The sequence below is a fragment of the Poromitra crassiceps genome (genome assembly GCF_964638095.1).
Source record: "Poromitra crassiceps genome assembly, chromosome: 1".
NCBI lineage: Eukaryota > Metazoa > Chordata > Actinopteri > Beryciformes > Melamphaidae > Poromitra > Poromitra crassiceps.
In genome coordinates, this window is record NC_139623.1 from 50,195,728 (window position 1) to 50,212,176 (window position 16,449).

General features: G+C 43.6%; 1 protein-coding gene across 3 annotated transcripts in view; it reads left to right on the forward strand.

Moving 5' to 3' along the window:
* znf346 (zinc finger protein 346) overlaps window positions 1–16,130 on the forward strand; it is a 66,482-nt gene extending 50,352 nt beyond the window's left edge. Inside the window, exons 5-7 of one of the 3 annotated variants that reach the window (XM_083640084.1) lie at window positions 4,805–5,041; window positions 6,175–6,280; window positions 15,986–16,130. In XM_083640084.1, the coding sequence (XP_083496210.1) occupies window positions 4,805–5,041; window positions 6,175–6,280; window positions 15,986–16,088 (446 nt within the window). In that variant the 3' untranslated portion in view covers window positions 16,089–16,130. Of the gene's footprint in view, window positions 1–4,804; window positions 5,042–6,174; window positions 6,281–7,011; window positions 10,771–15,985 lie in introns of those variants that run through there. The other 2 variants (XM_083640082.1, XM_083640083.1) reach the window with 2 other exon arrangements.
* Window positions 16,131–16,449: the final 319 nt, after the last annotated feature.

The following is a 16,449-nucleotide window of genomic DNA, read 5'->3' on the forward strand; positions in this document are numbered from 1 at the left end:
TCATGGGGTTTGTCATTTCTGAAAAGTGCCGGGGGCGGGCTAGAGTCCAGACTGATCCACAGACGAAACAGAATGTGAGTTCACGTGAACAGGATGGTTTCACCAGGCTAATAGCTGTACCAAAGTGTTGATGTCCTGCCATTCTTGTATCTCCTCTTCACCACAGCGGCCTCCCAGACAGAAGAACCATGTGTGTGCGATGTGTGTAGCATGACCTTCTCCTCTCCTGCGGAGGCCGTGTCTCATTACCAGGGCAAAGTTCACGCCAGGAACGTGAGGCTGAAAACCCACGGCCCCTCAATCCCACGTAAGGGCTTTCTCAATAATATCTTTATTGTAGGGCTGACCCCCCCCCCCCAAAAAATCAACGCTTCAAAGCTTCAATCGTTGCCATGGTAATCAACGTTCAAATCAGCAATCGATGCTTCTCTTTATCTTTTTCCTCCTCTCCTTCCCGCTCCCTTTCTCTCTTCATATGCACAGCCAGCTAACGTGAGTTGTAGCTTCATGAGACAGTCTCTAGTTTTCTGGCTGGGCGGAGTCCTGCAGGCCAACACTGTTTCTAACACTGAGAACTTTACTCCACCCCACCACCGGCACATGCCGTGCGCACAAAGAAACACACCTTGCCTTCCAACGCCCGGCAGCAGCCCCAGAGCTGCAGACCTGAAAGAGCTTGTGTTGTAAACATGAAACTAACATACACTTCTTTGATAATTTCAGCAAAGTGGAAGTAACGTTACAAGAGTTCAAGTGAATTCAATTCAGCTTGTTTGTTTACAACGTTATGAAGTAGCAACAGTGACAGATACACGTAGAGAGCAGGGAGAAGTCCACGTTGAGCCAACCTGAATAAATTGACATCTCGTGACAAATATTAATATCCGCACTCCGTGTCTAACGCTACTTTGACGGCTACGTCGGACTGAGAGCAATTGGATGAAAATCGGGATTCAGGACAGGTAAATAATCCCCTCTCAGCACAAGTTTTATTAAAATATGCTCAAGTTGCATGTTCTACACAGCCTCCTCCTATTAAATAGCCTAAATTAATATTTTATGTGTAGGTCAGGGGTGGGCAATGCGGCCCCCGATCTCACTCAATGTGGCCCCTGGGTCAATAAAAAACAACAAGGCGGACATTTTTGGTTAGGTTAGACCACCAAAATCAGTGTTTTTATTTTACTGTACAACCTAGAACATGGCGCTAATGGCGTTAGCATTGTCCATCCACATACTGTTGAACATTTGTTTAGCATTTGAGCGAACGCCATTTTAACAAACTATATCCAGGATGCACATTGCACATGCAACATTACTAATCTGATTAATATCACATTTGGGTGATGTACCCCATCAAATTGCTGTAGCGGGCTGTTTTTAAATTAGTAGCTATAATTGGGAGTGATGGTGTTACAGTAGGCTACTGGTGGAAGTGCACGCTCACAATCTGGCCCTCTGGTAGCGAGGATTTTTTTGTGGCCCTCTCTATCATCAAGGTTGCCCATCCCTGATGTAGGCTATGTAGGCTGTATGTTATGCGATGAACAAAACAATGAAACGCCTAATTCACAATTGCATGCGCTCAATGCATGTGCAGCAGCAGCACTCATCAGCAGCAGCAGGGAGAGAACATTACAATACATCACGTTACAATATTGTCAATGAGGACGCAATCTCCTATTATGAACAAGTAACTCTGTGTGTAAACACGAGCGGAACCAAAGTTTGGCCATGTTGAGCAGTTCATTTTGCATTATGGTAATGACAGAGCAGAGGCAATCTGATGTGTAGGGCTGTTCAGTGTTCACACATAACGTTCACGTTTTGGCATGGAGAAAGTGCTGCCTGGAACACTGTGAGGAGAGATAAACAGACGGACCATGCGGTGATCTAACGTTAGCTGCAGCTGTTAGCTGACTAGCTAGCGGCTAACTAGCGCCATTTCACACTTTTAACAGCCTCTAACAGCTTAATTTCCACTCACCACTGAGCAGACCGAGTCATTCCACTTCCCCACGGACCAGCACAGTCGAATTAGAGCAGTTTTGTACACTTTTCAGCTCACAGAATGTCAGAACAGAGCAGCTACTGATGGTGTCTGCCGCATGTCAATAGAACAGGAAGTAAGGCGCGACCAGAGGGACTCTGGGTGGGACTTCCACAGAAAAACCTCTGCTGATTGGCTACTCTGTGCCAAAGTGAGTGAGTGAAGATGTCAGTCCAGATCAGCAAAGTGGAGTTACAGTAGCCTATATGGTTCTCAATGTGGGGTCCGGGATAATAATATATATATATATATATATACACATGAGATTAGGCAATACATGACAATACGAATGTTCTCAGACTTGGGGCAGAGGCAGAACCTCATTAATTGGGGGTATGTGACAATGTGGAATAGGCGATTTCCTTACTGGCAGTTCCAGGACTCGATGATATATGCCCATGATTTCCCCCTCATTCTACCATCTCTGGAACATCTCAAAGCTCAGACCCCTCCTACCCCAAGCCGACGCAGAAAAACTGGTCCACGCATTCGTCTCCTCCCGCATTGACTACTGCAACTCCCTGCTTGCAGGCCTCCCCACCAAATCCATCCAGAGACTGCAATTTGTTCAGAACTGTGCCGCCCGGGTTCTTACCAGTACCCGGAAGTCAGAACACATCACCCCTGTCCTCCACTCACTCCACTGGCTCCCCATCAACCAACGCATCACCTTCAAACTCCTCCTCCTGGTCTACAAGGCGGTCAACCACACTGGTCCCACCTACCTTCAGGAACTCCTCCCCCCCAAGCCCCCCTCCCGGTCACTCAGATCCGACACCCTCAACCTACTTGTTGTCCCCCGCACCAAGCTGGCAACGATGGGTGACCGAGCCTTCTCCACTCTGGGGCCACGCCTGTGGAACCAGCTCCCAGGAACTGTTCGGGCCTCTGAATCCCTCGCTGTTTTTAAAACAAACCTTAAGACCCACCTGTTCCGCTCTGCTTTTTACTAGCTCTGAGGTTTTTTTTGCTGTTTTTAGCTTGTTTTTTATCTTGTCTTTTATCTACTGTAAAGCACCTTGAGATTTGTTTTACATTTTCAAGTGTGCTATATAAATTAAAGCCATTATTATTATTATTATTAATAGACAATGTGGCTTTAACCTGTCTCTTTGACAGTAATTTAGCTTAATTTGTTTTTAAAATATCAAATTTTAAGATTTGCTAGCCAAGTAAGAAAGAAGAAGTCAAAATTTCTTAAAACAATCTTTATCATCTTACACAAAAAGCTCTTGATTAGGAAATTATTCTTAAAACAAGTTCAGTAAGATTTTATAGCTAGATATAAGATGGTAATTCTTGCCAAGATCAGGAGTTTTTGCAGTGTAGACTCTGCTTCCATAGCAAGTTTACTCGCCTCCGCCCACACCTGGTCGTCATAGCGACTGCATATCTGTCCTCCGCCCATAGCCGAAGTAGGCCATAACGTATAACGTTAAAATTAAATCCATACACAGAACTTTTAAACTGGTTATGAAATACTGGTGCCTCTAAATGACCTAGAGTGTACATGGGCAAATGTGACAATCGGCCAGGAGAATGGATATCACTTTGTTGTTACTCAAACTCACATGCATGCGCTGCACGGGGGATGGGAGTGACGCTACGGGGAGAAGGGAATCCACTTCCCCGGCAGCAACTCACCAGGCAAGACAGCGGCTTCGCTAAACCCCCGCCTCTGGCCTAGCGGAGCCGACGTAGCACACAACTACAAAGGGCTTCCCGAGGAGCTGACTTTTTCTCTCTCAAAACAATTGAAAACCACAGTCATGTTAAAGCTGAGCAAGGAGATCGATTTTATTTCACCAGAGCCGAAGGCAGCATCACAAAAGACTGATGGAAATAACAGAAGAGAAGGTAAGCCCCACTAAACTGGTATCCAGCATTGACAGTAGATACAGTAAACACGATTCTGCCTGACCAATCAGTCGTCTGCAGTGTTTTCACGTCACCGTATGGTACCGGGTCCACAGCGCTGGAACCTCAACAAAGCAGGGACCAAAACTAGCACGACTCAACCCCGACTCAACATGGGCTGTCCAGGTTTTTGATCGGTGGAATGAGACAAAAAAACAAGACGAGCTGGGCGGGGCCGCGCTGTTACCAGCGGTGGAAATGGGCCATTAATAGGCTACGTAATAGGTCCATGGTCTTGAGTTGAGCACTTCATTCAAAGCAGCGTGTATCAAAGTCGACGCTGTGCTTCAGGGAGAAATTAATTAACCGCCGAAGCTTGCATTTCGGGTCGTTCCGTTTGATTGACCGGTCATAGAAGCATGGTTGGTGCAGGGGATTTACAGCAATATGGAGATTATAGGTTGTAGACTGCTATCAATAGTTTTTAAGCTCAATAAACACAGATCTAATATTTGAATTTATTCCAATTGTCCGGGAAACTCAAATCATGCCGGACAAGTTGACGGAAACGCTGCCACACATCCAGAGCATCCAGAGTCCTTTGTATCGACATTGAACTCATATTCATGTTTGTTTGTAACTTTTGGCTACTAACTAGTGATTTCCTTCTCAGCTCTGGGTTTTGAGTGTGGGTCCTGAAAATCTCCGTTTGGAGGGGCCGGTAAGCCCTCCCCCTTCACCCTAGGTCTGATTCAAAAAAAGAATCGGGACACCCTCCCCTTTCACGTGAACGAGCAAAATGGAGGGTTAAGGGCTAAGTGGTAGGGCCATGGGGTGAATTGGGATTGGGCCAAAGTGTTGATTTCCTGCCCTTCTTGTATCTCCTCTTCACCACAGCATTCTCCCAGACAACAGGTTCAATACCGCAGCTGAAGTTGAAGAAGAAACCTGCACAGCAGTGGAGCAGCAACAACAACCCGGACAGCTTCTGCAACATCTGCCAGGCCTCCTTCAACAACCCGCTCATGGCCCAGCAGCACTACGCCGGCAAAAAGCATAAAAAAACCCAGACTAAGCTCAAACTGATGCAGTCTTACGGAGCTCCCGCTGCACCAGGTCAGACCGCTGCACCAGGTCAGACCGCAACACCACTCTACAGGGTGCCCACTGAGCCTTGAAATCCTTGAAAGTTTGTGAATTTGAGAAGAAAAAAAATCGAGGCCTTGAAGCTTTTTGAAAATAGACATAGATAGGGGCCATTAAAAGTGCTTGCATTTATATATTTTGTGCAAGAATAGAAATTGAAGTTCTTTTGATTTTTGTTAACGTAATGTGTAACACAGCACAGCCGAGAAGTTCACACATTCAGGCCCTTCTCACTTTTAAATAGTTGTCTGTGAGCTTCTGTAAAGCTGCTAGTTCTCATTATAAAAATTCTCAGTGTTGTAAGAGTAATGAACCTTGATCCGTGTTTCAAACTATGCCATGTTGGGTCCTTGAATTTGAGGGAATTGGACCTGGAAAGTCCTTGAATAGTCTTGAATTTGATGTTTAAGAAGGTGTGGGAACCCTGAGTCTCATCTATGCTGCCCTGCCATTGGTCATTTTTCTCCATGTGCAGGCATTATGCATTAAAAAAAAAAAAGATTAGAAAGATACTTCTGGTGTTTTTCCAGGCATTCATGTATTTATATTCTTCAATAGGGGCTGAAGCATGGTGGTCATATTGCAGCTGGGACATGCAGTTAGGTCCATATATATTTGGACATTGGACACAATCGTCATCATTTTGGCTCTGTACACCACCACAATGGACTTGAAATGAAGCAATCAAGATGTGCTTTAACTGCAGACTTCCAGCTTTAATTTGTGGGTATTTACATCCAAATCAGGTGAACGGTGTAGAAACTACATTACATTTTAAGGGACCGAAATTACATTTTACAAGCCAAGGCTGTCAATGCAACTGGTTCCCTTGTATTTATCGATGATGCGACCGCTAACAGCAGCAGGATGAATTCTGAAGTGTTTCGGGCAATATGAATATGAGCATATTCAGCCAAATGCTTCAGAACTCATTGGACGGTTGGACGATTGTTAGTTTGTCCAATTACTTTTGGTCCCTTAAAATGTAATTTTGGTCCCTTAAAATGTAAATATATATGGACCTAACTATTCCCTTCAATAGCTCTGGAAGTATTCTATTTAGAATCAGAGACCATTAGATTGGTAACACTAAACCCCTCCACTTTTCTGTGTGTCTACAGCTGCCACAGTGAAGGGCTACCCATGCACCCTCTGTAACATTGAGCTGAACTCGATGGAGCAGTACCAGGCCCACATCAGCGGTGCCAAACACAAGAATAAGACCCAGTATGTACCAATATCACACTTAATCTGTCTTATTTCTTTGTCCCCCCCCCCCCCCCCCCCCCACTGTGTCACAAGACATTGACTTGATGTTTAGCTACAGTATGTAGGTCGGTGAGTAGAGCATCATTCTGACAGAGAAGCTACATAGAACGCGTTTCGTTGCCACCGCCGTTTAGTTGCCTTCACCGTTTAGCTGCTTTCACCATCTATAGTCACCAGGTCAGATTTGGAGGCAGCCTTGCAGGGAGATTGCTTTATGTTAATAAAAACAGGAAGAATGCTTATTTCTTCCAGTGAAAACTGACATAAATAAAATTCCAGGCCCGCATCATTTCAAGATTCATTTTGTTATGCTAGGCTATGAGGAAACATGTCAGCATCCTCCTTACACCCGTAAACCTGTACATTCTGGGGTGGTTTAATTCGGATTAGGGTCTCCTAACGAACGGCAACACAATTCTCTTGGAAGAGGACAGTCAGTCGCATTTTCATGCGTCTGTACCACCAGCGTTTAAACTATGTTTCTCCCATCTGCCCAAACGAACCAAATTTAAAGAGTAAACTGAGTTTGAGTAAACTGCTCCAGACATGCTTAAGAACGCGTTGTACGCGTTTTGAGTTCGCATGCCATTCACTCGCAACTCTCCCATGTTTGTGTCTTCCCACTCTATACTATTTACTAAAGCAGAGACAGCATAAAATAATGTCAAAACAAAACTGTGTCTTTGTAGAGCAAAGAAATCAGGCGTGCGCACTGCAAAGAATCAGCATGCAGCAGAAACCACGTTTGGTGCGGAGAACCAGTATGCTGCGGAAGACAACCAGTACGCTACGGAAGGCAACCAGTACGCTACTGAAGACAGCCAGTACGCTGCTGAAAACACCCAGTATGCTGCTGAAGACAGCCAGTACGCTGCGGACGATGCCGGGACAAACCAGTATGGAGCCGGAGACAACCAGTTTGAAGCCGGAGACAACCAGTATGAAGCCGGAGACAGCACGTACGCTGCTGGGAACACAGAGGAGTACTAGTATACCGGAGGCTGGACCAGGAGGGGACTACAGTGGGTTCAGTCAGGACTTGGAATGACACAACTAAACCCTTTAACAAATTCAACCAACCATCAACCTCCACAGACCTTCAGTTCCTATCAGTCCATCTGCTCAGAGTAGGTTTTCCCCTGGACCAGCGTCATGTAAACCAGTGGTTCTCAAACGTTTTCATGTCAAGGACCCCTAAACTGACAAAAATTAGACCACAGACCCCCATTTGATACGATTTTGCCCTAGGGTCCCCCATCTGATATTATTTTTTCCTTTTAGATGTTTTTTTACAGAAAGTGTATGAAACCCATGACTAAAATGGTCGTACAGTCTGTCATTGTGTTACTTATGGACGGAATTATACTGCAAATACATTTTTGCTGGGGACCCCCTGGAACCCCCTTGGGGGTCCCCGGACCCCGCTTTGAGAACCGCTCATCTAAACTATAGATTGGGACAAATGAGGTGCAGGCCTGTTTTCTGGAAGGTTTCCCACAATGCAAGATAACTAATGTTAGCATGGTATAAGATAAATTTGATGATGCGCTTTCATATTTTTACTTTTCTCCTTTATCCTATTCTTTTTTTATTTCAAAGTGTCTTGCTAAGGCATTTTTTTGTGTTTGTTTGTGTGTGTGTGTGTGTGTGTGTGGTATATCTACCTACATGGGGAGACAAGTACATCAAGTTCTCTTAGGATTAATTAGTCAACAATTTTGCAGAGAGGAAGCTTGGAGAGCAAGTTTGTGAATAGAAAGCCAAAGTCACTCCCCCTCCGGTCGGGGCCAGCGTCTGAAAAAATATGAATGACGAGAGACAATATTTTTTTTTTATCCCGTTTGAATTGTGCCATGAGGTACATATTATGATGTTTGTCAATTTAAAAGATAACTTTGCAAGTCAAGAAAGTAGCAGTTTGTGGTCAAACTATAAGTTATACATCAGAAAGCTCTACACACAACCAGTCACATAAGTGACGTCTCTCCCACCATGTTGGTGAGACGTATATTGAGCGAGACGAGAGATGGAGTTGACTGAGCGCTTTCATACAAAACTAAACGTTTCAGTTTGACCACAAGCTGTGTCTCTCTTGACACGCAAAGTTATCTTTTAACACGTTCACTGCCATTGGCGAGTTGACTCGTCAAAAAAAATCCAACGGTTGACTGCCATTGACGAGTCAAGTCGTCAAAAAAAATAATAATAATAATTTTGACGGTGGGACGTGGATCAACGCCCCCCACGTCTCCTATAAAAATATGGGAGCCACCGAACGTGTACAACCCATTCCACCGACCCACTAAGTGGCGACAGTGCTCTCCAGACTAGAAAAAGCCGAGCCAAAACTGCAGGGGAACGCGCGAGGAAACCATTCTCATACTGTAAAATGGATTGGCGAAAACGCCTTCGCTTTCGCGCTGAGAGCTGGCGGTGGGGGATTGCAAATTTGCATAATAGTAGATTATGGGTGCAACACACTTTGAAACACCGGCAGAAAGCCCACAATCGCACGCAGCTTCATTCCAGCTGAGCTCACAACCGAAAGGAACGAGCCCCATGCAGACTCGCCCAAAGAGCGGCCGCCAGCAGCCAGGCAGAGCCTCGCTTGTACCGCTGCAGCCACGGAGGGAGGAGAACACACACGGAGGGAGGAGTTTGAAGGAGAGGGGGGTTTCCTGCTGCTATGGAGGAAATTACTGTTCAAAACTATTGTTTAGTGGTCTGACGTCTTACGCCAAAAATAAATGGTTAAAGTGACTGTTCTATCGAGTTTCACAAAAAGCTATTTATCTCAGCTTAAATTTTCAGACGCTGAAACCATGCTGTATTCTACTGCTAATGCCTACATAACTACTAACTCTACAAACTAACTCTTTTAGACAGAGAAAGCACACATTCTATTAGTTCTTTTGAGATATTTTGTGTTCACAAAATCTTAGCAGAAAAGAATCCTCGGCTCTTCAAAGATGAGCCAGAATCCTCAAAAAAAAACCTTGGCAGAAGCTACCTACAGTATTGAAAAAACGGCTGGCAGTGAATGTGTTAAATTGTGGAAAAATCACGTGGACTTCATGGCACAATTCAAACCGCATCAAACAAATATATTGTCTCTCGCTGTTCACCACAACTCATCTTTCTTTCGAGGCTGGTGCGTAGCTGAAGCAGGGAGTAGGGGGTGACTTTGGCTCTCTATATATGCAAGTCAGTGAGTGGCAAGTGGTCAATGCAAGTGGTAAATTATTTAGCTTTTCAGGTGGCCCAGAATTCCTTTCTTTCATTTACATATCAATTGTTTTGGTTTATTAAGCTTTCCACTGTAATATATGATAATAGAGATGGGACCGATCCAATATCGGTATTGATACTGACGTAATTCACTCATCGGATATCGGACTGATGTCGCGATCCATGTTCCAATCCAGATTCCATTCCATAGCTTGCGCTGCACCATGAACCCGCTGTAACATAACATGAGACAGTGCTAGTAAGTAGGAGTAGTAGTAGTAGTGAGCTAGTAACGTTAGCAGTTGGCTAACTCAACAACAGTTTGGAGATATTATAGTCTTCAATTACATCTTGCCGGCATAGAGGTGTCCGTGTTTAATCTCTCCCCCTCTCTGTGATGTTGGAGCCCGCCGATGATAGAATTGATAGAGTTAACACATAGCGACACAATTGTAGTTTTACACATTTACACAAACCATTTAAGTGAAAATAAAAAGACGAGATGTATAGTCTTGGCAAATAAATATGAACGTACTTTTCACGAATGAATTGTTTGTCACCTGTCTTCTGTGCTCCACTGGAAAATCCTCTGTTTTAGACCTGGAAAACCCGAGGGGGAGCGTCCCACTTAGTCGTTTATGGAGGGGGGATCGGACCAAGTGTGGTAAAGTGGCAGGGGTGTTTAATTGTGGGCTTGTTGAAAAGTTATTTTAATACTTTTGAGTGGATCAGTTGTTTTCGAAATGTCTAATGACCTTTATTAATTGAGGAGCTTAATATTGTGAAATATTATGAACCAGGTAACTAATGCCTGTATATTTTTCTGATTTTTGACAACTTTTTGGAAGTTGTAGTTTTTCCCTTTTCTTCAGTTGGACACATTCTTGTTTGTATATATAAAAACAGCTCTGGTATTGGAATCAGTATCGATATCGGCAGATATCCATCATTCAGGTATCGTAACCGGAATGGAACTGAAAAAAAGTGGATCGGTGCCTCTCTATATTAACCTGACATGGCCAGATGCTTTGTTACACAGAACCATCTAGGACAAACTTGTCATTGGAAACTGTTTGGAAAAGGGCAGGTGCTTTGAAAAAATACCTGGCAGGTGATTGGATTAACCATCTGCCTATCACGGGCTCGCTTCTCGCTGTTGTGTTGTCATACCTAAATCCCGCCCGTCAGGGTGGGAGTTTCATCAGTTTAGGGGCAAGGCCATTTGAACTATACCGAAATGTAATTTCCCCACGGGGACAATAAAGTATCTACCTACCGATTTGGCCTTCGGCATCACCATTTTTTGTAGGGCACAACGGCCATTGCTGCGGCTCTATTGACATTGTGAAGAGCAATTTTTCTGAAATACGTGTTAAAATGACCCAATTACAAATCCTTTGCATAGGCTACATCAAACTGAGACCACTGAGGCTTTTAAAGCAACTGACAGTAGCAGGCCACAGCTGCCAAGGTGGCCTTAGGGATCTCAGGGCGTCATGGCCAATGGGAGGGGCAACGGCGCTGATTGGTCCAACCCACTGCTGGGACGGATGCCAACGCATTATCTGGCAGCGTGACCCAATGGATTCTCGCGTGATTGTGATCTTGCGAATCCATCTGCCTTGCAAGCTTATCTCTATATCAGGGCTTCCCAAACTTCAGAATGCCGTGGCCCACTTTGAAATCTGGAAATGGTCCGGGGCGGGGGGGCGGGGCCCACCCAACCTTTTAATCACAACTCTGATCAACACACGAGACTAAGATGATGTGTTTCCCTATATCTTTTTTATTTCATTAACAGAGCATGTGGACTTGGGCATACGGCAAATCCATCCACATACAAAAAAATTAGGCAAAATACCCAAACCCAGATTGCCAACATTTTCTCCCCCTTACTCATCATCACCCTTAAGACCTGCTACAACCATGACTTTGCTGACTGTACCTTGGCATGAGACAAATAAAATATATTTTATATTATTTTATCACAGCACTTCAATATTATATTGAACTGCTGTGATTTTACTTCCAACTCTCCAAACAATGCACTGCACTTTTGTTTGCTTTTAGCCATGGGCGGAGTTAATGGGGGGGCCAGGCCCCCCCAGTCGTAAAAAAAAAAATTGCTCACCATTGTAAATCTCCGTCTCACTGTCTGGCTGATATGATCATATAATTTATATCCACTTTGACAGGAATCACAGGTATCTCTTTGCTAAAGCTGTGACAGGGGGGCCTCTGACAGGGCCTTGCTGCAGCCGCCCCCTCCCTCTGGAATGCCCTCCCCAGTCACATCTGACAGGCCAAAACTCATTGTCTTTCATATTCATTATGTCATCTTTCCAAAAAAGCCCTTTTCACTGTTGCTTTTGACCTATAATATTTCTCTCTCCCATCTATTTTAATATTTTCTCTCTTTATTAAAGTTGTTTTATCCAGTAGTTGTAAAGTGTCTTTGAGCACAGTCAAAAGCAACAGTGAACAGTGAAGCGCTATATAATATACATTACTAAACATACAATAATGAGTTTTAATGTTCTGTAATTCTACTCATATTCTAATATTTCTTATATTTCCATTCTTATACTTATTAAACAATAATTAGAGAGAGACCATGATGATGCCAGCCTTAAAATGAGATATTCCTCTAAATCTGGCTTCAAACGGGCAAAATTTCAAATGTAAAACGGCCCAAAATTTTGTCTGTCAAATGTCTGTCTCCTGCAGAAGTGGCCCCCCCAAAGCTAAAAGTCTAACTCCGCCTATGCTTTTAGCTAGATTTAATTCAAATTGCCCTGACATGGTTTGAAAGCTGGCAGGCTGGGGTAGGCTACAATCAGTGGTTCCCAACCTTTTTGGTCTTATGTACCCATTGAGCTGTTTTGCAAAGTAAAGTACCCCCTCACTCATGTGTGTCGATGATTTTCTGAAATTTGTTTTATTAAAATAATATTAAACTTTTAGTAGGCCTATAACATCTGATTATTAAATGAAAATCATTTGAATTACCCCCTTTAATACAATTCTAACTGTTTTCAATTGGAAAATGTCATCAATTTGACTAATATGGGCCTATGAAATTACTTGGAATGATGTTTTAATCATTTTGTAAATAAATTGTAATCCCCAATCTTTCCAAGTACCCCCTGCAAGCTGCTCAAGTACCCTACCCCCTGCAGGTCTTGGAGTGAGAAGGGGGTGGGGATGAATATTATTAGGATTTATAGGTGATTTCCAAGTGTAGGTAGGGGACACGGTGTGCGTATTATCATTGGTGTTATAACTGGATATTGCTGACCTCTGTCAGAAGGCCTAGGCAACTGATTTCAATAAAGAAGTGACTTCCACGGCTTGTATTCATTCACACTTGCAACGTTCACTCATCAAATTTAACTCATTTCCCGCCATTGACGTGTTTTTACATCATTTATGAGACAACGCTTCCCCCGACATTGATGTGATATCACGTCAACCCGTGTTTTCACTGTCATGTCATAGATGGCTCTCTTACTCACCTCATGAAATACTAGAGGACGTCCAGAGTTGCACAAAAGCGACCACAATTGTCCAAGAAAATCAGCAAGCAGAGAAAAGCAACAATCTCCTGATAGTGGGGCTCAAAACAGAAAAATCGTTAACTTCCAGAAAGAAGCGCCAAAATTGGCACAAATACTCCTTGTGGACTGTTATTTTGATAAAAATTAAGATTTTTCCAAGATGGCCACCATTTCCAGCCTGAAAACACTATTTTGGGGGCATCTTTGGGTAGAATTGTCCAATAGCAATGATCTTGCTATCAAACCATACATGTATGACTACAGAGAAGCCAGATTTATTCCATGACCATTTCAAAATGGCTGCCATTTTAAAGATGGCTGCCATTTCAGCTTTTTTTTTAACATATAATTTCACTGTCCAGGGCGATTTTGATGATTCTGGTGTCAAATGACAGGTTTTTAATTATGGAAATTTCAAAATTATACATCAGAAATCATTTGTATATCTCCTTTTGCCATTTACTATGCATATGTTTTTAAAGTGTGTGAAAAATGTGAAAATATGCATAAACAACAGTATTTTAGCACAACTTTTATTAGAAATGTATAGAAAATTGACGTTTTACATTTTATCAAACAAATTAAACATGGCGGAGATAATAATAATGACAACAACCCCCCCTCCCCCAAGCCTATAGCAGTACACCATAGCTAAAGTTGTGTTAAAATACTGTTGTTTATGTATTATTTTCACATTACTTTAAAAAGAGATGCAGAGTAAATGGCAAAATGAGATATACAAATGATTTCTGATGTATAATTTTGAAATTTCCATAGTTGAAAACCTGTAATTTGACACCAGAATAATCAGAATCGCCCTGGACAGTGAAATACTATGGTAAAAATAGCTGAAATGGCAGCCATCTTTGAAATGGCAGCCATTTTGAAATTAACATAAATCTGGCTTCTCTGTGGTCATAAATGTATGGTTTGATAACAAGATCATTCGTATTAGACAATTCTACCCAAACTTGCCCCAAAAATAGTGTTTTCGGGGCGGGAAATGGTGGCCATCTTGGAAAAATCTTGATTTTTTTTTTGCGTGGCTAATGCCTTTTATCAAAATAACAATCCACAAGGGGTATTTGTGCCAATTTTGCCAAAAAATGAATAAACAGTAAGTCTGTGTAATAATCAATTAGCGTTGGACCGAACTTGCATGTGCATCTCGACTCTGTAACTGTTACTCATTGCATCACTTTTCGCTGCCCCCTACTGCTGATGATGTCACAGGTGAGTCCAAGTAGTGGCAGCATCAGGGGTTTTTATACACCAAGAAAGGAACCACCTCCTTTAAGCAAGGAGAGAGGAAAATATATGTCTAAATTGCTTGCTGCGCAAATTTGAAATAACTTCAGGAACTCCAAAAATGGTGGTCAAGGCACATGGTTGCACCTAGATTTATAAGATGTCAGCCAATTTCTGGTCAGTCATGTCACTTGAGACGTTGTGACATCACAATGTGAGTGTGAAGGCGTACAATACAAAATATCGCTGTAGCGCACCCCATGGGCGCTTCTTTATGACATGACTGATGTCACATTGTCTATGACCTCAATTATGATGTCATCAGTTATATCACTTGAGCACACTACTATAATTGGAGAGCTGTTTGGTCTGGGGGGGGGGGATTTCTGTCATCAGTGATGTCACAATGTCTATGATGTGTGATGTCGTCAATGATGTCACTCGAGCCGTCATCAGTGAATTACAATTACAATGTCTATGACCTATGATGTCATCAGTGATGTCATGTCACAATGTCGTCATCTGTGATTTATGACCTCATCAGTGATGTCATAGCAGCGTGAGCTGTGATTTGGTCTATGTAAAATGATGCCATAGCAGCATGAGCTGTGATTAGAAAATGTCAAATATAGCTGTAGCACCCCCCATGGGCGCATCTTTTCTGTTTTTACTTTATTTTTATATGCTTTATTACTTTATTTTTATATGCACTTGTTTGTTTTTAGCTGCGGCCAGCATGGCCAGCTCTATAAGTCTCTCTGTGGCCGGCAGCTCTATAAGTCACTCTGTGGCCAGCATGGCCGGCAGCTCTATAAGTCTCTGGCCAGCAGCTCTAAAGTCTCTCTGTGGCCAGCAGCTCTATAAGTCACTCTGTGACCAGCAGCTCTATAAGTCACTCTGTGGCCGGCAGCTCTATAAGTCTCTCTGTGGCCAGCATGGCCGGCAGCTCTATAAGTCTCTCTGTGGCCGGCAGCTCTATAAGTCACTCTGTGGCCAGCATGGCCGGCAGCTCTATAAGTCTCACTGTGGCCAGCATTGCCGGCAGCTCTATAAGTCACTCTGTGGTCAGCATGGCCGGCAGCTCTATAAGTCACTCTGTGGCCAGCATGGCCGGCAGCTCTATAAGTCACTCTGTGGCCAGCATGGCCGGCAACTCTATAAGTCACTCTGTGGCCAGCAGCTCTATAAGTCACTCTGTGGCCCTGCAGCTCTATAAGTCACTGTGGCCAGCATGGCCGGCAGCTCTATAAGTCTCACTGTGGTCAGCAGCTCTATAAGTCACTCTGTGGCCAGCATGGCCGGCAGCTCTATAAGTCACTCTATGGCCGGCAGCTCTATAAGTCACTCGCTTGCTTGGTTGGTCCACAAAACCAATGTCAATGGAGTGGATGACATCAAGCATATCTGTTGGCAGCTATTGTGAATTTGCGCTTGTTTTATTCATGCCAGACCCCTGAAAAGTGTTTCGGCAAATTTTGGAGGTGATGGCCGGTGTGCCTTGCAACTCCAGACAGACACACACACACACACACACACACAGACAGCTCTCCATTTAGTAGGATGCTGATGATAGTATGCTGATTATGTTGACTGACTGTTTCAGAAGAATGTTGTCTTTTAAATTTTATAGGTGGCACCATAGACCGGTCACTTCTCATGGACACACAGATGGGCTGTGCTCTCTCCTGCTGGACTGGGCTTCACAACAGAGAGAGAGCTTTGACACTCAGTAATGCTGTAACAATGATGTCACTGCTGAGCCCTGTTGTAATGCTGTCACTGCTGAACTCTGAGAGGGGTGTGACTAAACTCATGCCAACTCGTGCACGCACGCTCAACCGGAGTTTCTCTGGCTCGAGCCAATTTCTTGTCATCAGTGATGTCAATTAAGCCATAGTGACATCACTGATGATGTCACAATGTCTATGTGAGTGTGAAGGCCTAAAATACGTAAATATCGCTGTAGCGCCCTCCATGGGCACTTTTGTCTTCCCCCGCACGATTCATGCCAGACACCTGAAAAGTGTTTTGGCAAATGGAGGTCACAATGTCAGTGTCACTTGACCGATCAGTGATGTCACAATGCCTGTGACC